This window comes from Schistocerca piceifrons, chromosome 3 (assembly GCF_021461385.2).
Source record: "Schistocerca piceifrons isolate TAMUIC-IGC-003096 chromosome 3, iqSchPice1.1, whole genome shotgun sequence".
NCBI lineage: Eukaryota > Metazoa > Arthropoda > Insecta > Orthoptera > Acrididae > Schistocerca > Schistocerca piceifrons.
The window spans coordinates 746,078,013-746,103,378 of record NC_060140.1 but is presented as its reverse complement, the minus strand read 5'-3'; the positions used below and the strand labels follow the sequence as shown (position 1 = coordinate 746,103,378).

Below are 25,366 nucleotides of genomic sequence, written 5' to 3'. Positions count from 1 at the left end.
CTCAGGTTTTATCATTTTTTATTTTAATGTGATATCGTTATAAATTAGAAATTCAGTGAAACTGTATTTCCTGGGGTACTTGACGGTAAAGTGCCCAACAGAAGTCTTCCCATCATGTAAGTGTCACGGCGTCCCTGAAACTGTCTTTTCATCGCTTTGCCCTGCTGAAATCATTTATCTTTTTCCTCACTGTCAGCACTCAAATTTTCAGGGGGAAAACATTCAGATAACCATTTAAAACGTGGATTTTCGGGGATCATCAAACAGCCTAACCTCTTGGGGCTACACGAAAGTTAGATATGGACCCACTTTCCTGCCTAAGAACATAGTAGACTAACAACGTTCTTGAATGACATTCAGTCCTCCCTCTTACTCATTTTTTTTTAATGGAATCCAACATTTTTTCGGGTATCAGGTCCAACAAACGCATCTCAATTCCGTTTAGTTCTTGATAAAGGAGGAAACTTCTCCCATAAACATTTAAAACAGTCTCCATCTTTGGCTGAGGCTTTCATAAATATTCCCTTAAACCCAACATAATGTGGAGTGCCGGTAATAGAAATGTTTTCGTATCCACAACATTCTCGCTGAAAAAGAAAGGGAGACAAATAGCTTAATTTGAAGCCATATTGACTATTAATCGACCGTGACTGTTTCAGCAATATGAAAAGGTTTTAAAATACCGCTACCTGTAACAAAATTTGTTGGTAACTATATTACTTACTTAGCATCATGTTTAGACATTATACCTCATCATCAGGCTATATTGCCATTAAAAAAAAAACCATCACATGTTTATATACACATTAAAGCTTCTTTACAAGATCATCCTTTGGATATATATATGCCCTAGTAAGAGGCGATGTCACTTTGTGTACTGGTCTTCTGTTCACATGAAAATTTTATAAAACAGTCAGTCACGTTGTTCTTGTAGTGTGGCAGTTTTCTTGTGATGTGTTGAGGCATAGCTATTTCCATGACTTCAAACGATGTGAAGTCTGTGAACACTGGTGAAGAAGTCCAAAAGAGTTACGGGAACGGCGATGCCTCAACACATCGCAAGAAATCTGCCACGCCATAACAAAGTGAGGGATTGTTTCATAAAATTTTCATGTGAACAGAAGACCAGAAGACAGAGACGTCGCCTCTTACTAGGTTATCTCTCTCTCTCTCTCTCTCTCTCTCTCTCTCTCTCTCTCTCTCTCTTCCAGGATGATCACAGAATGCTTGTAAAGAAACTTTAATATCTCTATACACGTGTGTTAAATGTTTTTTGTAATGCCAATATAGCCTAATAAGGTATCACCTCGAAAGATGCCACTAAATAAATAATTCAGTTATCAACGAATTTTGTGACTGGTAGCGGTATTTTAAAACCTTTTCACCATCCAAAGAGCTTTTCATAGCAGTTAAGATATATACTAACAACCGCAACAATTATCACCGAAATTTGAACTTCATCTTACAAATAATTGAAACGGTTTGAGGAATATATATAATTAATTTTGTCAAAGATGTTTGCTTCATATATTCTGTTAGTTAAAATAAGGTGATAATTGTTTGTAGGACACCAATCCATTCTCTTGAAATTTCTTTGCTAATCGATATATCGTCAAAATACTGTGAACTCCATCATCAAGAAAGTTTCGTGCGACAATCCACACACGGCACTGTTTCTTGTAATTTTTCTTGGTCTATCACGCTTCCCCCCCCCCCCCCCCCGCCCCACGCCTTTCAGTCCCATTCGATGTAAAAGTGAAAAATGATCTGTGGGAAATTTAGGCTCAATCAGATAAGGGGAACAGGTGCACCTAGGCCTCCAAAATCGGAAAATCCATAGTGATTGATAAATGGGTTCAGTACTCAATGTAGACAGTTTGTTCACCTCGTACCACTTAACAGGATGCGTTCCCATGTCAGTTCACATGGTGGGGGGGGGGGAGGGGGAGGGTGGTAGTACAAGCCCAGTCGTTCCTTTTTAACAACCCTACCCGGACCACCCAGCAGTCTGTAACTTTCTAGGGAAAGCAGCAGTCGTAGCGATGAACAGGACCTTCTTCAGTCTGATTGTGCGAAAACATTTATTTACTGGGATATTACATCCATGAAAGAATTGGAAACAAACGCTGTCTGTCAAACAAACCTAAAAGGTTTTCTTGTGCAACGTGGGGAAGTGTAAATTAACTGGTCTGAATGGGAACGAAGACAATATTGTTGAAAGTGAAGAGGAAGTAGATGAAGATGGGAGGGAGATGTGACACTGGGAGGAGAATTTGACAGAGCACTGAAAGATCAAAGTGGAAAACTGGCCCCTGGAGCAGAAGGTATTCCCTCAGAATTATTGAGGACTGTGGGAGAACTAGCCATGATGAAACAGTTCCGTCTTGGGCGAAAGGTACGTGAGAAAGGCAAGATACCCACAGACATAGAGAAGAATATAACAACTCCCATCCAAAGAAAGTGTGTGATAACCGAACTACCAGATTAATGTATCATGTTTGCAAAATACTGGCACGAATTATTTACCAAAGACTGGAAAAACAGAAGACGCTGATCTCGGAGAAGCTCAGTTTTGGCTCCAGAGAAGTAGGAAAGCTAGAGGTAAAATACTTGACCCTACGACTTACCTTACAAGAGAGGTTAAAGAAAGGCGAAAATATATTTATAGCTTTCGTGGACTTATAGCTTTTCTCAGTGTTGACTGGAAAGTAGTCTTTGAAATTTTGACGGTATTCATTCTGTAATAAATTGAGAAAGCTTTGAAGGAAACGTAGGAAAAATTGGGAGTAGGAATTAAAGTTCAGGGAGGGGAAACAAAAAATTTGAGTACGAGAAAAAGTACCACCACAGCTGTATCTTGAGAATGTCTTTGTTCTATCACACGACTAGTTTAGACGGCAAATTACCGCCATCCTCAGGCCCCACCACTGCCAAAAGAGTATTTGATTTCCTTGGCGCATATACTGTCGGATCGTTGTTACCAGCACACGAGGGCTAGCTTTCATACCGTGGTGTCTCGATTGTCCCGTGCACTGGAGACAATGCCCATTGCATTGGAGACAACACGTTGTCGACTTTAGAATCCTGATGAAAGCTAGCCCACTTGTGCTAGTAACAAGGATCCCACAGTCGTGTAAGACAATAAAGACATTCTCAAGATACAGCTCTTGTGGTACTTTTTCTCACATACATCATCAGCTGAAGTCCCTCGGCCATGCAACAAGCTCGACATACACGTTTTTTTTTTTTTTTTTTAAGGTTTGTCGATGACAGTAATTCTGTCAGAGACGGCAAAGGACGTGTTACAGCAATGGAACGGCGTAGATAGTGCCATGAAGCGAGATTGTAAGGTGAATATCAGCAAAAGTAAAACGCAAGTAATTGAATGTAGTCGAATTAAATGAGGCGATGCTTATTTGCTAAATAGTTCATAGATGGCGCCAAATGTCAGCCAGATGGATGGTTGGTGTAGCTGGGCTATTATGTTACAGATGTAGAGGATACTAGCCTCTTTGTCACTTCAAACCGATTTTTCTTATAAATACAATGAAACCAACACACTGAATTGCTGTTAATAACAATGTACATGCATCTGAGCTAACATTATTTGGACAGCAAAATAACTGATAATGACCGAAGAAGAGAGGATATGCAATATAGAAAGGCAGCGGCAAGTAAAGCGTTACTGAACGTGATAAATTTCTGAACATCGATTACAGATTAAAGGACGTCTTTTCTGAAGATAGTGTGTGCAGTGCAACCGTGGATGGAAGTGAAACTTCAAAGATAATTGATCATTTTCTATCACATAATATGCTATCAAATATAAAGTTCGGTTTTAGACGTGGTTTATCAACTGAAAATGCTGTATTTTCTTTTCTCTGAGAGATACTGAATGGATTAAACAAAAGGTTTCGATCGCTAGGCATACTTTTTTTATTTAACTGAAGCGTTTGATTGTGTTGATCACAAAATATTGCTCCAGAAGTTGGACGATAATGGAATACGTGTAGTAGCTTACAATTGGTTTATCTCTTACTTTAACAACAGACAGCAAAAGGTCAGTATTCGTAAAGTTCACAATGGCCGTGATTTGGGATCTGAGTGGGGTACAGTCAAATGGGGGGGGGGGGGGGGGGGTGCTCCAGGTATCAGTGTTGGGGCCCATTCCTGTTCCTTATTTATATAAATGATATGCCCTCTAGTATTACAGCTAATTCTAAAATATTTTTGTTTGCTGATGACAGTAGCCTGGTAGTAAAGGACGTTGTGTGCAACATCGGCTGTTTCAAATAGTGCAATTCATAATATAAGTTCATGGCTTGTAGAAAATAAACTAACGCTAAATCACAGTAAGACTCAGTCTTTGCAGTTTCTAACACACAATTCAACAAAACCCGACGTTTTAATTTCACAGAATTGGCATGTGATTAGTCAAAATGAACAGTTGAAATTTCTAGGTGTTCAGACAGATAGTACACTGTCGTGGAAAGGCCACGTTCAGGATCTTGTTGAAAGACTTAATGCTGCCATTTTTACTGTTCGAACGATATCTGAAGTAAGTGTTCGTTCGACACGAATATTATTTTACTTTGCTTATTTTCATTCGCTTACGTCGTATGGTATTACATTTTGGAGTAACTCTTCCCATTCTAAAAAGATACTTTTGGCTCAGGAACGGGCGGTTCGGGCAGTAAATGGTTTAAGTTCGCGAACGTCTTGTAGACCCCTCTTCATCTGGAAATTGGCCTCTCAGTATATGTCTATTCTTTACTGTCGTTTCTTGTTAACAGTATCAGCTTATTCCCAAGATTAGCAACTTTCACTCAGTTGGTACTGGGCAGAAATCCAGTCTGCATTTGGATCGCACTTCCTTAACTCTTGCACAGAAAGGTGTGCAGTATACTGCTGCATTCTTTTTCAATAAGCTACCACAAGAAATCAAAAATCTTAGCAGTAATCGATGCGCTTTCAAATCGAAACTGAAGAATTTCCCCGTCCGCAGCTCGTGGTCGTGCGGTAGCGTTCTCGCTTCCCACGCCCGGGTTCCCGGGTTCGATTCCCGGCGGGGTCAGGGATTTTCTCTGCCTCGTGATGACTGGGTGTTATGTGCTGTCCTTAGGTTAGTTAGGTTTAAGTAGTTCTAAGTTCTAGGGGACTGATGACCATAGATGTTAAGTCCCATAGTGCTCAGAGCCATTTGAAGAATTTCCCCGGGGGACACACTATTCTGTTGTGTTGCTTGGAAAATTAAGTTGATTCGTATGTTGTTGATTGCATTTACTTAAACTTACGGCTTGACTTTTTTTGGGTTCATAAACATTTTATCTGTTATTACTTTTATGTTTTAATTTCATGTACTGACACGTTCCATGACCTTGGAGACTAACCGAGCGAGGTGGCGCAGTGGTTAGCACACTGGACTCGCATTCGGGAGGACGACGGTTCAATCCCGTCTCCGGCCATCCAGATTTAGGTTTTCCGTGATTTCCCTAAATCGTTTCAGGCAAATGCCGGGATGGTTCCTTTGAAAGGGCACGGCCGATTTCCTCCCCAATCCTTCCCTAACCCGAGCTTGCGCTCCGTCTCTAATGACCTCGTTGTCGACGGGACGTTAAACACTAACCACCACCACCACCTTGGAGATTTGATCCTCAATATGGTGCTATGCAACTTGACGTGTAAATAAATAATGTGTAATAAATAAATAAATTCAGATAACAAAGGAATAGCAGTTTTTGTAACATGGCGCTGTAGAAGAATGCTGAAGTTTAAACGGGTATATCGTGTAACTAATGAGGAGGTGTTGAAGATAATTACGGAGAAAAGAAATTTGTGGCACAACCTGACTGAAAGAAGGGATCCGTTGCTAGGACACATTCTGAAACATCAAGGAATCTCCAATTTGGTACTGGAGGGAAGTGCGGGGAGTAAAAATTGTGGAGGGAGGCTAAGGTATGAATACAGTAAGCAGAGATGAAGAGTGCGTGGAACAATCGAGGCAGCTGGAAGATCGTAGTACGTACGTAAGCGAAAAAAAAAACAAGATTTTGACCAAACTTGAAGACATTACTCAGATGGAGAGAGGCGAGAACGAAATGAATATCAAGTTTACTAATACTGTAAGTCATTTGTTTCTGACTATGTAACATATTTTTATGTGATGGAAAAAAAATCTCAACAACAAGGAGGAGTTGTGCGACATAAACGAAAGTTGGTAGGCATGTTTCTACATCTGAAAGATGTCTATTCAGATTTCGCGCCAGTTGCATAAGAGTGGCGCTAGTAGCGCCACTGTAAGGATCCAAATCACGTCTGCTTTCAATACACGCTGTGAGGGTTTTGAGCGTTAGTTACCTTTGAGAATGGACGTGGTGTGTTGATGATAGTCAAGAACGTCCCTAAGGCGACAAAGACGCCATTATCAACTTTTCACTCGGTTTGAATAAGGTCGTGTAATAGGGCTACAAGAGATGGATGTTTCTTCTGCGATGCTGCGGAAAAACATGCCAGGACTGTAGCCGCTGTGCATGATTGCCGGCAATGGTGATTACGAAGATATACAGTTGCAAGGAGATTGGGCTGTGGGTGGCCACGTGGCAGTACCGAAAGGGAGGACGATCGTGTTACAGATCGCATCGTGCTGCATCTCTAGTAGCAGTCTGAACAGCAGTTGGCACCACAGTGAGACAACGAACTGTTACAAATCGGTTGCTTCAGGACAACGAGCCAGACGACCTGTAACGTGCATTCCATTGAGCCCAAACCACGACCATTTGCGACTTAAGTGTTGTCAAGCGAGAACTTACTGAAGGGCAGGGTGGAGGTCTCTTGTGTTCTCTGATGAAAACTGGTTCTGCCTCGGTGCCAGTGATGGCCGTGTGTTGATTAGGAGAAAGCTAGGTGAGAGCCTGCAACCAGTCAGTCTGTAGCCTATACACACTGGACCTACGCGTGGAGTAATGATAGAAGGTGCGGTTTCGTATTGCACCAGGAGCAGTCTCTACATCTACATCCATACTCCGCAAGCCACCTGACGGTGTGTGGCGGAGGGTACCTTGAGTACCTCTATCGGTTCTCCCTTCTATTCCAGTCTCGTATTGTTCGTGGAAAGAAGGATTGTCGGTATTCCTCTGTGTGGGCTCTAATCCCTCTGATTTTATCCCCATAGTCTCTTCGCGAGATATACGTAGGAGGGAGCAATATACTGCTTGACTCTTCGGTGAAGGTATGTTCTCGAAACTTCAACAAAAGCCCGTACCGAGTTACTGAGCGTCTCTCCCGCAGAGTCTTCCACTGGAGTTTATCTATCATCTCCGTAACGCTTTCACGATTACTAAATGATCCTGTAACGAAGCGCGCTGCTCTCCTTTGGATCTTCTCTATCTCTTCTATCAACCCTATCTGGTACGGATCCCACACTGCTGAGCAGTATTCAAGCAGTGGGCTAACAAGCGTACTGTAACCTACTTCCTTTGTTTTCGGACTGCATTTCCTTACGATTCTTCCAATGAATCTCAGCCTTGCATCTGCTTTACCGACGATCAACTTTATATGATCATTCCGTTTTAAATCACTCCTAATGCGTACTCCCAGATAATTTATGGAATTAACTGCTTCCAGTTGCTGACCTGCTATTTTATTTGATAAGGGATCTATCTTTCTATGTATTCGCAGCACATTACACTTGTCTACATTGAGATTGAATTGCCAATCCCTGCACCATGCGTCAATTCGCTGCAGATCCTCTTGCATTTCAGTACAATTTTCCATTGTTACAACCTCTCGATACACCACAGCATCATCCGCAAAAAGCCTCAGTGAACTTCCGATGTCGTCCGCCAGGTCGTTTATGTATATTGTGAATACCAACGGTCCTACGACACTCCCCTGCGGCACACCTGAAATTACTCTTACTTCGGAAGACTTCTCTCCATTGAGAATGACATGCTGCGTTCTGTCATCTAGGAACTCTCGTTGTTATCCCACGCACCCTGACTGCAAAATTGTAAGTCAGTCTCATGATTTGACCTGTTGTGCTGCCATTCATGAACAGCATTCCGGGGGGTGTTTCGCAACGGATAACGCTCGCGCACATGCCGCTGTTGTAAACCAACCAACCATCAACAGAGCGTTGACTTGCTGCCTTGGCCTGCACGATCACCAGCACTGTTTCCAATCGAGCACGTGCGGGACTTCATCGGACGACAACTTCAGCGTCTTCCACAAACACCACTAACCGTCCCTGTATTGACTGACCACGTGCAACAGGCATTGATCTCCATCCCACAAACTGACATCGGTACCTGTGCAGCACAATGCATGCACGTTTGCATACTTGCATTCAACATTCAGGCGGTAATTTCCTTACTGTACACATTATTTTTGGCGTTGCGATTTTTTTTCCTTTCAGTGTATTTAAAAACATGAATGCATTGCACATTTAGTGCCGTTAATGTTACTGCTATTTCGGTCGTTTAAATTGCTATGAGCAGATTTTTTTCAGTGCACCTACGAAGTCACCAAATTCAAGTTCAAGAAATGCTTAGAGTTAACGTGATTTCGGGGAACCTCCAGGATCGGCGACCGTTAACACTGTACCAAAAATTCCATTGCCACAAAGTAAAAAAGAGAAGATGACGTCACACAGTAATGACTTCCAAGCTCGCTGGTAGATGAACGATCAGTGACAGTGAATCATTTCACATTCTAATTGCTAAGAATAAGAAAATGCATGCTGCTAACATCAATTGGGATCGTAAATTATTAGCAACATTAAGGGGCTCCGGAACGCCCTATACTTGCAATGTTGAAATAAGGAAGTTGAACTTTTTACAGATTATTTATTGGAATATGGGCTACAACTTAACACAGGGATTTTACAAAATTTTAGTTCAGTTATTAAAGATGATTTTTTTCAATTGTAATGAAAATTCACAACATTTTTTTGCAATTTTTTATTTATATATTCAAAAATATACAGTTTTTTGGAAAAAGGCTGTGTTAAATTATACAGAAGGTACTGTGTAACATTTACTGAAAGTTTGAAACAAATATGTTTGGAAGATCCTTAGAAAACGTGTAATTAGTATGAGAAATAAAAGTTTTGGGAATCGAGCGACAAAGATTGGATTAACTTTTTAGTGCATTCCAGGTCCATAGGATGGATTATCTTCATCCTCTGCAAACTCCTCCTCCAGCTTCCTCTTGTTCCTCCTCTTGTTTACTCTTGCTTGTATTTCTAGACTCTTTACAGCCCTGTCTGCAGCCCGAAGGCGTTCCTTGTCTAAAGCAAGCATCGCTCGTACCATGTTAGAACCTATCTTCATTCCCATATTTCTAAATACCTTGCACCTTACAATGTTGCCATCATTGAAAGTCGCAACAGCATCATACACACCAAAGTGAAGTGTTTCTATTCCAACAAATAGTCTTGGGGATTCTCGACCATATAACACTATTTACACTTTCATTGGGTTTTTGAGTTTTTCCGTGAATACACTTTTTCAGCAGTTCAGGTGCTGCTAAGTCTCTGAAAATAGGTTTTATCACCTCCATTATTGCATGAGGCAGACTATGCTTATGAGTGTACACTTCACCAGTTAGCAATCCTTTGTTATATTTACACCAACTTCTTCTTTGGGACACAAGCTATGTTGGGGATTTTCATCGGTTGAAGAAGTATGAAAAAAAAGAGCCCAAACAGCCTTCTTCATTTCGTCGACACTTTGTGTATTTTGCCTAATAGCCATTCCATAATAGTTCTGTATTTTGTCAATTACACTGTCAGTTAACCTTCCCTTCCCATCCAACCCTTTACCATCACTGAGTTTTTGTTTTTTGTACGAAGCTTTCAGTCGCCGAAGTCTCGTTCCCATTCGCTTCTATACGTGTCCAATACACTCAAATTTCTGCACTACAACATCACCACCATAGGGCTTCAGTCCTTGAACATGTTTGAAACTTTTAGAATCACCGTCACCAAGGTAATTAACATATCGCACTTTATCACACGCCTCAGAACGCTGGAATATACTGGCAACACCAGCCACTTCCATTCCTCCACTACTGCCACTGTAGTTAGCTTTGCAATTATTTTCATGTGTACCTTTATATTTTTGTGGACATCTACAATACTTTGATATTACTGCTACATCTAAAACTTTCCCTGTATACATACTGGTGGCAGATTCTACACCATGAAGAGATGTGTGTCCCCGTTTATGCCAGGTACCATCGAACGCCGCAGTCAAATCTCTGTTACCATTATTTTCCATTACTGCCTCTTCCACAGCGTTCTTCATAGATTCTATACAGACATCTTCTACTTTAGACCCTATTAATTTATTATAGGTCGTAAACTTGGTTGGGGGATTTAGAAGATTTATGATGCTACAGAAAATTGCACTTGCAGTAGCACCCTTACCAACTGAACGCAAGGAATAAACAAATCTAATGTTGTGTTCGTAGATTTTGCTACCATTTTCTTCAGTTGCAGTTACTGCAACACTGTTCCAAAAGGTGGTCATGTATGAACACTTATCACATTTCAGTTGTATTTCACTAGCAAGTCCTACGTGCTTTATTATGGAGAGTTCCAGACCAACTTCACTACAATGAATACATCTTACACAGTTTGAAAAAATTCCTTTGAGAACCGACATATCAAATATTTCATTCACATTCGATTCGCCCATAAAACATTCATAGTTTTCACTCATTGAACCAAGCTTCTTCTGTGAAGTATTTTCTTTCCCACTTTGACTGCTATGGGCAGGTGTACTTAAGAGGTTAGGTTCACTCACTTGGTTATCGTCTTTATTGTTTACAGTAATAACACATACCTTTGGCTTTCCAACATTTCTCCTTTTCTTAAAAGGCTTCAGAGGATTTCTAATAACTTTACTTTTACTCATTATTATACTTCAACAAAACAGATACTCAAGAAACAGAATTAATTACGAATATTTTCGAGATAACGACAGAGTAAATAAACATGAAACAATCGACAATCACACCAGCGATATATATTGAACCATCACAGGTTAGCCACAACACATACTTTATCTCACATCACTAAAATGTACCTGATGAACACGGACTTTAATAATAACACCATTTGACAGCAGTTTAACAGCGCCACAGTGGGTCACGCCCATGTAGAACACATTTCAAAAAAAATAGTTGTAGTCTTCGGAATTGAATAAATTATATAACTATTAAAAGGTAATAGTCTGCAGATTCAGAAAACGCAAAAAAGTAAAAATTGAACTTTTCATGATTTTGAGCCGTTCCGGGGCCCCTTAAGAGTTAACAATATGGTAGCGAGACCTCCTGTGATTATTTGAATTTCTGTTATTGACCAACTTCTTGTAGTGCTGCCATTGCGATATAAGACTGGAAAAGAGCTGGCTACAGCTGTGTGTGGACGTTACTGAATGGGGGCTTCAGTCCTATGTTTAAACTTAAGTTTTTTTTTAACTGAATGTTGTAAACTTTACGCCAGGAAGAGGCACCACGCACAAGCAGGACTGCAATCACTAGTATACAAAAACGAGAAAGGGAACCAGTATGTGCTTCAGATTGTATTAGAGTATTCGAGGGCGTGACAAAGAGACATCACCAAAAAATAAGCTTATAAATTATAGAGTGCAGCAATCTGTCGTCCTTTTTAGATTTTATTATGCAAATCCAGTTTTCGGCTAGTAGTCATTCTCAGTGCTAAAAATACAAAAGTACTGAGTCAGATGCTATAATAAAAAGTTACAACCAATGGCATAATTTATACGGTTTGTGTATTATATACCGCTATTTTCAATGCATGTAAGTCCCTGTTCTTCGGGCGTCAGTCACAGTACTATTGTATGCAGAAGGTGGAGAACACGTTGGTTTGTTGTATGGTGCCCTCTATATGAACTACGTACATAATATTTAAGGGAAGTAAAACACTTCAAATTTACATGGGAATTTTATAAATTAAAAACATAAGTAAAATTCTTTACATTGCTCTCTGACTTATTTCATATTTGCCGTTTATATATATATATATATATATAATTTCCATGTTCCACTCCTTGTGAGTCAGTTTTCTTATTCTTTAAACATCTAAGTAACGTCAGATGGGTAAATCCTTTTTTTAAAAAACTATTTATAACACACAAGAAGGCACATGTTATATACAACTATTACAGTTGATCTGATTAAAATGTTTTTATCTTCGTATTATTTTTCTCTCTTTATTAAAACATCATAACAGGTATATTGTTCCTCTTATTTGCTAAATAGTTCATAGATGGCGCCAAATGTCACCCAGATGGTTGGTTGGTGTAGCTGGGCTATTCCGTTACAGATGTAGAGGGTACTAGCCTCTTTGTCACTTCAAACCGATTTTTCTTATAAATACAATAAAACCAACACACTGAATTGCTGTTAATAACAATGTACATGCATCTGAGCTAACATACCATGGAGAAAGTTCTGTAGGTTCAAACTTATAACCGTGATACCCGTACAATATTATGCTAAAGGCTGCTACATATTGGCAAGACAGTAGGAGCTACTTCGTTCCCCCTGGGTCAAAGATAGAAATTTAAATCAAATCAACTCTAATTGTTGTATATAGCATGTGCCTTCTTGTGTCTTATAAATAATTTTTTTAAAAAAGGGTTTTACCCATCTGATGTTACTTAGATGTTTCAAGAATAAAACAGCTGACTCATAAGGAGTGGAACCCGGAAATTTTCTGATGTTTTCTTATATATGTTTTCTATATTTACCGGCAAATATGAAATAAGTCGGACAGCAAAATAAGAATTTTACTTACGTTTTTATTTTATGAAATTCCCATGTAAATTTGAAGTGTCTTTCTTCCCTTAAATATTATATACGTAGTTCATATAGAGGGCGCCGTACAACCAACCGATGTGTTCTCCACACAGCCTGCCTTCTACATACAGTAGTATTCGAAGAACTGTGACAGACGTCCGAACAAGAGGGACTTACATGCATTGAGAATAAAAAATAGCGGTATGTAATATATAAACCATATGTTATGCCATTAGCTGTAACTTTTTATTATAGCATCTGACTATGTACTTCTTGTATGTTTAGCATTGAAAATGGCTAGCTACTAGCCGAAATCTGGATTTGCATAATAAAATCTAAAAAGGATGACTGATTGCTGCACCCTATAATTTATGATTCACATAGAGTCGCTGAGTGCATCCACTTTCCGAATGGAAGATAACCTGACAAAAAATAAGCGTTTGTAAAAGAAAATTTGATTCTCATAATTTTGTTTCACAAATATTCTACATGGTAGTGTTACTTACGAACTATTAAAGTTAATACAACAAATTTAAATATTAAGTTTTGGGTAGTTAGATGGCGGGGTTCTTAGCTAGCTGGAATGAACATACGATGGTAATAACTTCCTTTGCCCAAACTTGTAATCCTTTATGAATTTTCAAACAAGAGATTTTTTCCGGTATTCTTACATTTAAAGAAATTCTCAGAAAGTCGAATTGTTACGTTCTTAATTTGCGTGCTAACAGTAGTGGTACCATATTTTGTCACGTTTCACATCAACAAATGTATAATGCAGCAAAGCGATGTGGGACTAAGTAAAGAACAGCCATGAGTAAATACCAAAAAATGTGCAGGCAGACAACACTCCTCGATTTGAACGAAAATCGGACATAAAATACCACCACTATATCAATAAAACGAAACACGTTTGGTGACAAAAGTACACATTTTCTTGTTGTTGGACAGACAAATTTTAGATATCTTCAGTAGTTATATGCTTCCACGTTCCCAGCGGTGGATTCTAGACCTGTTTTTATATGTTCGTTTAGAAAAATATTCTCTGAACTGTCTTTCTTTTATCAGCTACGCGCTGAAGCATTTTGTGTTCCAAGTGTAGCCTGAGGAGATCCACTGGTTTGTTATTAAGAGGACGAAAATTTCAGTGGCTTGTTTATTGTTGCCATTGTTGACTAGCAAATATTTATCATCATACTGGCCACCTTTTACGATACTGCAATGTCACAAAACTCATTTGTGCCCATGATACTATGCTGTGATTCAAGTGCTAAGTACCTGAAGTCTTAGTTTCCAGCCATCTTTCTCTCATTCACTTTCATTTATCTGTTGTTGTTGTTGTTGTTGTTGTTGGCTTCAGTCCTGAGACTGGTTTGATGCAGCTCTCCATGCTACCCTATCCTGTGCAAGTTTCTTCATCTCCCAGTACCTACTGCAACCTACATCCTTCTGAATCTGCTTAGTGTATTCATCTCTTGGTCTCCCTCTACTATTTTTACCCTCCACGCTGCCCTCCAATGCTAAATTTGTGATCCCTTGATGCCTCAGAACATGTCCTACCAACCGGTCCCTTCTTCTTGTCATGTTGTGCCACAAACTCCTCACTCTCCAATTCTATTCAATACCTCCTCATTAGTTATGTGGTATACCCATCTAATTTTCAGCATTCTTCTGTAGCACCACATTTCGAAAGCTTCTATTCTCTTCCTGTACGAACTATTTATCGTCCATGTTTCACTTCCATACATGGCTACACTCCATACAAATACTTTCAGAAACGACTTCCTGACACTTAAATCTGTAATCGATGTTAAAAAATTTCTCTTCTTCAGAAACGCTCTCCTTCCCATTACCAGTCTACATTTTATATCCTCTCTACTTCGCCAATCATCAGTTATTTTGCTCCCCAAACAGCAAAACTCCTTTACTATTTTAAGCGTCTCATTTCCTAATCTAATTCACTCAGCATCACCCAACTTAATTCGACTACATTCCATTATCCTCGTTTTGCTTTTGTTGATGTTCATGTTATATCCTCCTTTCAAGACACTGTCCATTCCGTTCAACTGCTCTTCCAAGTCCTTTGCTGTCCCTGACAGAATTACAATGTCATGAGCGAACCTCAAAGTTTTTATTTCTTCTCCATAGATTTTAATACCTACTCCAAACTTTTCTTTTGTTTCCTTTATTGCTTGCTCAATATACAGATTGAATAACATCTGGGATAGGCTACAACCCTGTCTCACTCCCTTCCCAACCACTGCTTCCCTTTCATGCTCCTCGGCTCTGCCATCTGGTTTCTGTACAAATTGTAAATAGCCTTTCGCTCCCTGTATTTTACCCCTGCCACCTTCAGAATTTGAAAGAGTGTATTCCAGTCAACATTGTCAAAAGCTTTCATTAAGTCTGCAAATGCTAGAAACGTAGGTTTGCCTTTCCTTAATCTTTCTTCTAAGATAAGTCAGAAGGTCAGTATTGCCTCACGTGTTCCAATATTTCTACGGAATCCAAACGGATCTTCCCCGAGGTCGGCTTCTACCAGTTTTTCCATTCGTCTGTAAAGAATTCGTGTTAGTATTTTGCAACTGTGACTTATTAAACTGATAGTTCGGTAATTTTCACATCTGTCAACACCTACTTTCTTTGGGATTGGAATTATTATATTCTTCTTGAAGTCTGAGGGTATTTCGCCTGTCTCATACATCTTGCTCACCAGATGGTAGAGTTTTGTCAGGACTGGCTCTCCCAAGTCCGTCAGTAGTTGTAATGTAATGTTGTCTACTCCTGGGGCCTTGTTTCGGCTCAGGTCTTTCAGTGCTCTGTCAAACTCTTCACGCAGTATTGTCGCTCCCATTTCATCTTCATCTACATTCTCTTCCATTTCCATAATATTGTCCTCAAGTACATCGCCCTTGTATAGACTCTCTATATACTCCTTCCACATTTCTGCTTTCCCTTCTTTGCTTAGAACTGGGTTTCCATCTGAGCTCTTGATATTCATACAAGTGGTTCTCTTTTCTCCAAAGGTCTCTTTAATTTTCCTGTGGGCAGTACCTACTTTACGCCTAGTGAGATAAGCCCCTACATCCTTACATTTGTCCTCTAGCCATCCCTGCTTAGCCATTTTGCACTTCCTGTCGATCTCATTTTTGAGACGTTTGTATTCCTTTTTGCCTGCTTCATTTACTGCATTTTTATATTTTCTCCTTTCATCAATTTAATTCAATATTTCTTCTGTTACCCAAGGATTTCTAGTAGCCCTCGTCTTTTTACCTACTTGATCCTCTGCTGCCTTCACTACTTCATCCCTCAGAGTTACCCATTCTTCTTCTACTGTCTTTCTTTCCCCCATTCCTGTCAATTGTTCCCTTATGCTCTCCCTGAAACTCTGTACAACCTCTGGTTCTTTCAGTTTATCCAGGTCCCATCTCCTTAAATTCCCATCTTTTTGCAGTTTCTTCAGTTTTAATCTACAGTTCATAACCAATAGATTGTGGTCTGCCCCTGGAAATGTCTTACAATTTAAAACCTGGTCCCTAAATCTCTGTCTTACCATTATATAATGTTTCTGATACCTTCTAGTATCTCCAGGATTCTTCCATGTATACAACCTTCTTTTATGATTCTTGAACCAAGTGTTAGCTATGATTAAGTCATGCTATGTGCAAAATTCTACCAGACGGCTTCCTCTTTCATTTCTTACCCCCAATCCATATTCACCTACTACGTTTCTTTCTCTCCCTTTTCCTAGTCTCGAATTCCAGTCACCCATGACTATTAAATTTTCGTCTCCCTTCACTATCTGAATAATTTCTTTTATTTCGTCATACATTTCTTCAATTACTTTGTCATCTGCAGAGCTAGTTGGCATATAAACTTGTACTACTGTAGTAGGCGTGGGCTTCGTGTCTATCTTGGCCACAATAATGCGTTCACTATGCTGTTTGTAGTAGCTTACCCGCAATCCTATTTTTTATTCATTATTGAACCTTCTACTGCATTAGCTCTATTTGATTTTGTATTTATACCCTGTGTTCACCTGACCAAAAGTCTTGTTCCTCCTGCCACCGAACTTACACTCGTTCGTAAAGTACAATCAATAACTACGGGTCCATCAATTTTTCTTGCTTTATGCTCTTCTTCACGTGAAAAGGTCCCAGTATAGTCATTTAGCCGTCATTTCAAACAATGCACATTGCGAAAAACCAAGGAAAAGATAATTTGGAAGGCAAGATAATGAGTCTTTAGACTTTTTTAATTGCTAATGTAAACATGTTTTCTTAGCTGAAAACATTCGCAGTGTTCAGCACAAGAATTCACCCGCTTAAAAGCGTCAGCCGTACGGCCTCTCGGCTCATACTGACGATCTTGAACGCCAGTCACGAACTTGTTAAGGCACTGACTCCATTTCGGGAGGAGTGAGGTCTCCGGCCAACCAGGCTTCTTTCCGTGCTTCCCGAAGCCAGTACCGGTAAACGCCAGAAAGTTGCTTTTGAACAGGTCACCGTCGATTTACTGCTCCATCTGGTCCAAATCTCAACGATTTAAAGGAACTTCGTTCATTCTTTCCAAAAGAGGCGTCCGAAAACGAATCCATGACCGAAGCATGGAAACGTGGATGCTCACCACAGACGTCGTCTTCCTCCATGTCCAGCGTACCTCTCACAACACTCTTTTCTCGTTTGGCTGTCTAACTTGCCTTTCAGTCCGATCAATGAAAACGTATCACTGCACGTAGCGACTCTAACATTGTGCGTAGGAGTTCCACTCTGTTTCTTTCAGTGTTATTTCATTTAAGTTGATAAGTTGTGCTGCTTCGATTTAAGTATAATTCTTTGATTATTTGTTCCGAACATTCACCATCGAAGACATAAGCTCCTAAACTCATAGCGTTGTGGAAATCTCCGTTTTAACTTTCCAATCAGTATTTTCCTGATTGTTCGTACCCATGTCATACTTCCATCCTTGAATTTAATCTCCCACGAACAAACATTGGTCATTATTACAAATATTCTTTGCTGCTTGCTCAAACAAAAGTTGAAGACTTTTGTAAAGCATTACGCACCAACACGCAGTAAAGCGACACAGATGTCAAATCTCTCTCTCTCTCTCTCTCTCTCTCTCTCTCTCTCTCTCTATCTATCTATCTATCTGTGGAAATTTTTCGATAAGTACGAGGGTCCTTCAATAATTAAGAGACAAATTGTCCTAGGAAAAGACTGTTAGCAAGGCAAGCTTGATACTTTCATGGCTTTAAGTGGGCATCACTAGGGACGAGCACTGATCAGCTGATGTATCAACATTGTTTTGTTTATAACCTCAAAAATACATTTCAAGATGGCGAGTCCGCTTGAAACGTCCACATTAGTTGAACAACGTTCTGTTCTTCGGTTTTTACTTGCTGTAGGCGAGAAACCAGTGAATATATAGTGTACAATGTCTAAAGTTTGTGGTGAAGGTTTTATGAATCGTGTAATTTTTTTACAAATGGGTAGAGCAGTTCAAAAATGGTCGCGACTCACTGACTAACGAACACCGCTCTGGCCGACTAGTTGCAGTTTCAAGCCCCCACTTGGAAGTCGTATTGACGACATTATTCGGCCGACCGCCATGTGACTGGAGATGCTAGTTGATAAGGTTCAATTAGTACTGGTACAGTTCGTAACATTATCTGTAACAAGCTGAGGTATTGCAAAACATGTGCAAGATGGATCCCAAAGGAGTTGACGCGGCTACACAAGGAAACAAGGTTGAGAGTGTGCACAGAGCTAAAGAAGCGTTATGAAAGAGAAGGTGAGCACTTCCTCAGCAAAATTTTAACTTTTGATGAAACTTGGGTTCACTATTTTGAGCCAGAATCAAAAAGACAAAGCATGGTGTGGAAGCACACCAACTCACCTGTCAAGAAAAAATTAAAAACCCAAGCATCAGCAGGGAAAGTCATGTTGACGGTGTGTTGGGATGCTGAAGATCCGTATTTTTGTGATTATCTCGAAGAGCAGCGTACAATGAACAGCCAATACTACTCGGGTTTGCTTTTAAACAAGGTGAAGCCAGCCATGAGAGAGAGACTTCTTGGATATCAGAGGAGAGGTGTGATTCTCCAGCAAGACAACGCATATCCTCGTATTGTACAACTAACCCGTGAAACCATCGACAAAATGGGCTGGGAAATACTGCCTCATCCCCTTTACAGTCCTGATTTAGCACCTAGTGATTTCCATTTGTTTGGTGCATTACGTAGACAGGGGTTCCAGGATAACGAGGGCTTGTAAAAGTTTGTGGGAAATTGGTTCAAACATAAAGATAAAGAATTATTTGCAGCCGAAATAAAAAAGCTTGCAACCCGTTGGAACAAGTGCATAAATGTTCAATGGGATTATTTTGAAAAGTAGAAAAAGTATTGTTTTGGAGAAACAAACTTTTTTTCTCCAGACCAGTTTGTGTGTCTCATTATTAAATGACCCTCGTACATTATCCGATCTGAGTAGTATGCAGGGCAAAAATCGGTTAGTAAAATGTTTAATTTCAACTATGTGATTTTTGGAAATAGTGCTTCGTATTGTGCGACCTTTTATACTATTAATGAATGAGTCACAGAAAAGATTAACTTTTTCTTAATAAGTAGTTACGAACTAAGTCTCAGATTTACCTAAAAGGTATGAAAAATCCGAACTGAAAGCGACAAAGAAAGTAAGAACATCGTCGCCACGCAGAATATCACAGGAACTTATTTATAGCCTGGAAAGAAAGTATAAAAGTACGTATTTCTGACGTGTACGCTGAGTTCTGTTTTTTTTACACTTCTAGAAATTTCGATTGGATGTTGTGAAATAACTGAAACTCTTGCACGAGTAAGTGCCGGTCCGCTGCGGAATTAATATGTACTATAAAGCATTTCAAAAGTACCTCTCTTTCATTTTGTATGATGATTTCATTGTGTATTATTTGCCTTATTCGTCCTGCGTCCTGTCACGTGGAACAGTACTAAAAGTAGCTCTAAAATACTAATGATAAACATCATAGAGAGATTTTACTTTCGATTCCCACTTTCTATATTTACAGGTATGATGTATCATGGTTAGTAAAATGAATCATTTTGTCTTTTAGGAATTTCCGGGTCAAAGGAAAAGAACGGCGCTAAACGACGGCCAATGGATGTTGAAGTGGATGACAGAAAGCACTGGCAACAACAAGTGGAACAGAAAGAACAGCAACTGCAGCAGAACCACTTACAAGAGCAACAACAAAAAGATCAGCAAGAACAACCACCCCAGAAGCAGTACCAGCACACTCAGCATCACCAACAGTCTTCACCTCATCAGCAGCCCTTGTATCACCACCAACAGCCTTCTCCATACCAGCAGTCCCCATATCACCACCAGCAACCTTCACCACATCAGCAGTCACCATATCATCACCAGCAACCTTCACCACATCAGCAGTCACCGTATCACCACCAGCAACCTTCACCACATCAGCAGTCACCATATCACCACCAGCAACCTTCACCACATCAGCAGTCCCCATACCATCAACAGCAGCCTTCACCACATCAGCAGTCCCCATACCATCACCAGCAACCTTCACCACATCAGCAGTCCCCATACCACCACCAACAACCTTCACCCCATCAGAAATCTCCATATCTCCAACAAGCAGCTTCACCACATCCACAGTCCCCACTTAATCACCAACAGCTGCCACCTCATCATCAGGCTGCTCAACACCACCACCAGCCATCAGAAATACACCAACAGCCCCCTCAACATCACCAACAACTGTCACCACTGCAACAGACCCCTCAGCATCACCAGCAGCCATCACCAATTAGCCAACAGGCTCCTCAACATCACCAGCAGCCATCAACACTACAACAGTGCCAAGAGTCATCACCACTTAACCAACAGGACACTCAGGATCACAAACTCCCATCACCCCCACAGGCCCCACAGAACCGTCAGCAGCCATCGCCACTTCAGAAACAGAGCCTACAGTATCACCAGCAGCCATCACCTTATCACCAACAGTCATCACACCACCAGCAGTCATCACCTTATCACCAGCTCCCATCCCCTTACCACCATCAACCATCACCATATCAACAGCAGCCCTCTCAATACCACGAGCAGTCTTCGCCAAATACCCAAGAAGCACATCAACAGCATCACAAATCACCACCACAGGATCACCAACAGTCTTCGCCGCAGCAGCAGCACCAGCAGCAGCAGCAACAGCAGAAACCGCCTCCGTCGCCCCATCAGCAACTGCCTCTGCAACAGCACCACCACCAAGCCTCTCAGCTCCACCAGCAGACTCCACAACAGGTGTCACAGAAAAAGCAGCAACAGCAGCAGGAAAACCACTGCGATACTCGGCAAGGTCAAGCCGAGTAAGTATTTAAGCAAGTATGTGATAAATTTCTTTTCAGCCTATAATAATACTGTTCTCATGAATTACAATTCTACATGACTTCACGAAAGAAGACAGACCTGCATTAGCGCTAACTGTTCACTGAGTGAACAAGTATGTTCTCACCACTTCTTTACTGTTAAGATGCAAATAATTCGGACTGTTGTGAATGACACATTCTCTGACACTCGAGAATTCCTTGTTAAGGGAGACGATCAGTGAAAAGTAAGTTTTTCGTTTACACTGACATCATACAAAATATTCCTTTAAATAAAATACAATATACTGAAATAAATTTACACTATGTGATCAAAAGTGTCCGGACGCCCCCAAAACATACGTTTTTCATATTAGGTGCATTGTGCTGCCACCTACTGCCCAGCACTCCATATTAGCGACCTCAGTAGTCATAGACATCGTGAGAGAGCAGAATGGGGCGTTCCGCGGAACTCGTGGACTTCGAACGTGGTCAGGTGATTGGGTGTCACTTGGGTCATACGTCTGTACGCAAGATTTCCACACTCCTAAACATCCCTAGGTCCACTGTTTGCGATGTGATAGTCAAGTGGAAACGTGAAGGGACACGTGAAGCACAAAAGCGTACAGCCCGACCTCGTCTGTTGACTGACAGAGACCACCGACAGTTGAAGACGGTCCTAACGTGTAATTGGCAGACGTCTATCCAGACCATCACACAGAAATTCCAAACTGCATCAGTATCCGCTGAAAGTACTATAACAGTTAGACGGGAGGTGAGAAAACTTGGGTTTCATGGTCGAGCGGCTGCTTATAAGCCACGCATTACGCCGGTAAATGTCAAACGACGCCCCTCTTGGTGTAAGGAGCGTAAACATTGGGCGATTGAACAGTGGAAAAACGTTGTGTGGAGCGAAGAACCACAGTACACAATGTGGCGATCCGATGGCAGGGTGTGGGTATGAATGCCCGGTGAACGTCATCTGCCAGCGTGTATAGTGCCAACAGTAAAATTCGGAGGCGGTGGTTTTACGATGTGGTCGTGTTTTTCGTGGAGGGGGCATGCACCCCTTGCTTTTTTTCGTGGCACTATCACAGCACAAGCCTACACTGATGTTTCAAGCATCTTCTTGCTTCCCACTGTTGAAGAGCAATTCGGGGATGGCGATTGCATCTTTCAACACGATCGAGCACCTGTTCGTAATGCACGGCCTGTGGCGGTGTGGTTACACGACAATAAGATCCCTGTAACGGACTGGCCTGCACAGAGTCCTCACCTGAATCCTATAGAACACCTCGGCTGTTTTGGAACGCCGACTTCGTGCCAGGTCTCACCGACCGACATCGATACCTCTCCTCAGTGCAGCACTCCGCGAAGAATAGGCTGCCATTCCCCAAGAAACCTTCCCGCCCTTGATTGAACGTATCCCTGCGAGAATGGAAGATGTCATCGAGGCTAAAGTTGGGCCAACACCATATTGAATTCAAGCGTTACCGATGGAGGGCTCCACGAACTTGTAAGTCATTTTCAGCCAAGTGTCCGGATACTTTTGATCACATAGTGTGAACAGGGTGAAAAGTATTTAAACCGACAAACTCTGGGAGGTTGTAGGGGACATCGAAATAAATATTTCTCCCCAAAGTCATTTCTCCCCAAAGTCATTTCTCCCCAAAGTCATTTCTCCCCAAAGTCATTTCTCCCCAAAGTCATTTCTCCCCAAAGTCATTTCTCCCCAGAGTCATTTCTCCCCAGAGTCATTTCTCCCCAGAGTCATTTCTCCCCAGAGTCATTTCTCCCCAGAGTCATTTCTCCCCAGAGTCATTTCTCCCCAGAGTCATTTCTCCCCAGAGTCATTTCTCCCCAGAGTCATTTCTCCCCAAAGTCATTTCTCCCCAAAGTCATTTCTCCCCAAAGTCATTTCTCCCTATGAGGAGTATTTAAACCGGTGGAGGCCGTATTACGCTCTTCAGTTGTAGGCAGCTGCTGTCCACCAGTGAAGTAGCGCATTGTCTCTGTTTACTAATGGAGCGATACACATGAAGTAAGTACACTGAAATGCTTGGTGCGTACTACGTAGCGCACGACAGCGGACGAGCTGCACAGCGGGTTTAACAACAATATCCTAATCGCCGTATCCCGCATCATGCGACCTTTGGTGCTGTGTACCAACGTCTGCGTGAGACCGGGTCATTTAGCAAATTACATGGACAGGGACGCAGTCGCACAGTAAGTACGTTGCAATTTGAGGAAGCTGTCTTGCAGCATGTGGAGCGGGATCCTTCAATCAGCACTCTTGCAATTGCACGTAACATGGGGATGAATCGGACGAATGTAAGAACAGTCCTTCGAGAGCAGTTGTTACGTCCATTTCACTTACAGCGTGTCCACAACCTGGAAGCAGTTGATTATCCACCCAGAGCACAGTTTTCGCAGTGATACCTGGGACACTGTGAAATGCATCCTACATTTCCATCCTCTGTGTTGTTTACCGATGAAGCAACGTTCGGGCGTGATGGAGTCTTCAACATGCACAATTCGCATATTTGGAGTGAGGATAACCCACATGCCACAGTTACTAGCGCTCATCAAGTGCGGTTCTTCGTTAATGTGTGGGTCGGTGTTGTTGGGGACTGTTCACTTGGGCCGCACCTGCTACCTAGGCCATTAAATGGCAGGCACTATTACAATTTCCTCTCCAGAGCATTGCCAGAATTGCTGGAAAACGTCTCGCTCCCTACAAGACAACGCATGTGGTTCCAACATGGCGGGGCGCCGGCACATTTCAGTCGTCGTGTGCGTCGATTCCTGGACCGACGGTTCCCAGAAACGTGGATTGGCATAGGTGGTCCTGTACCATGGTCTGCTCGATCCCCAGATTGTCCCTTCTGGACTTTTTTGTTGGTTTAATTAATTTGTTGCCAGAGAAATCTTCCTCTACCGGTTTAAATACTCCTCATAAGAAAAAATTACATTAGGGAAAAATATTTGTTTTGATGTCCCCTACAACCTACCAGAGTTTGTCGGTTTAAATACTTTTCACCCTGTATAATTGCACTGTAAATACTAAGACATAATGAAACTTTCCTACTAGTGTAGCAGACTGTAATTAATGTACGTCTCTACATTGCTCGGTCACCACGAACGACCAACACTGCGTCCCGTCTGAATTCATGAGATTATTGATGAGATCCTTGGCAACTTTTTTCTGCTCTTCGAGAACAGCTATCATCAGCTGTGCAATAGTCGTGTGATGTATTAGCTTAGTTAAAATGTGTCTTCCAAGAGAATGAAACGCTTACTGAAAAGGATTTGCCGCTAAAGCATACTGGTCGTGTCATTAGCAAACTTACAGCGCTATGAGTACGAGCATGAACATTAATGAAATGGAAAGCATCGGCCATAACGCCAGGCTGTCAAATCAGATGTCAGAAGAGGACATTCCTGTACTTCAGAATAACGAGTTTAGAGCATCCACAATTTTTCATTTTAAGCTACACGCCAGATCAAATGTTCACCTGCTTCTGGTTCCACGCTGTCTTCGTAAAAACGCGTGGCCGCCATGATCGACAGCAAAAGGCGAGGTCTATAAAACGCTGCTCCAATCGTTCTGATCCGTTTGAAGTTATCTTTCCAGTCCTCTGCATTTACGCAGTTCCTTGCCTCACACAATCCCGCAAAGATCAAGTTATCAGTTCATCTTTTTTAATCGTTCGATTATTAAAGGAAAGAAGGAACTGTCGACCTCGTTCGTATAGTCCTCCTAAACCTCACCAAAAACTCTGTAAATCATGTCGTTCGTTGTGCCCCTATCCACAGTATTATTCCACTTCGTCTTCATACAACACCGCGCGAATTGGTAGTAGGGCAAATACCATGGGTCTGCACGCATATAATCAAACTTCACGTAAACGCAGTGGATGAATAACTCTGGTCAAGGTAATGTTGTCGCAGTAGGGTGGAGCGATACTCTAGGCTCAGCTGTGGGCGTTCCACGTGTAAACTCTGACGGTTCTCGCCTAGTGTGTTGGCGTAGTGGTTAAGCAGGACTATAGGAAGTGCAGGACTACGATCCCCGTCCCGTCATCCAGATTTAGATATTCCTTGCTATGCAAGCACTGTGAGCAAGTCATTCGTGGACACACTGAATAATATCCT

At 41.3% G+C, this 25,366-nt stretch overlaps 1 protein-coding gene across 1 annotated transcript in view; it reads left to right on the top strand.

Annotated features, from left to right (window-relative positions):
* LOC124789366 overlaps positions 1 to 25,366 on the top strand; it is a 385,815-nt gene that overhangs the window by 54,222 nt on the left and 306,227 nt on the right. The window contains exon 2 of the mRNA XM_047256693.1: positions 19,933 to 21,214. Coding sequence (XP_047112649.1) covers positions 19,933 to 21,214 — 1,282 coding nt within the window. The remainder of the gene's footprint in view (positions 1 to 19,932; positions 21,215 to 25,366) is intronic.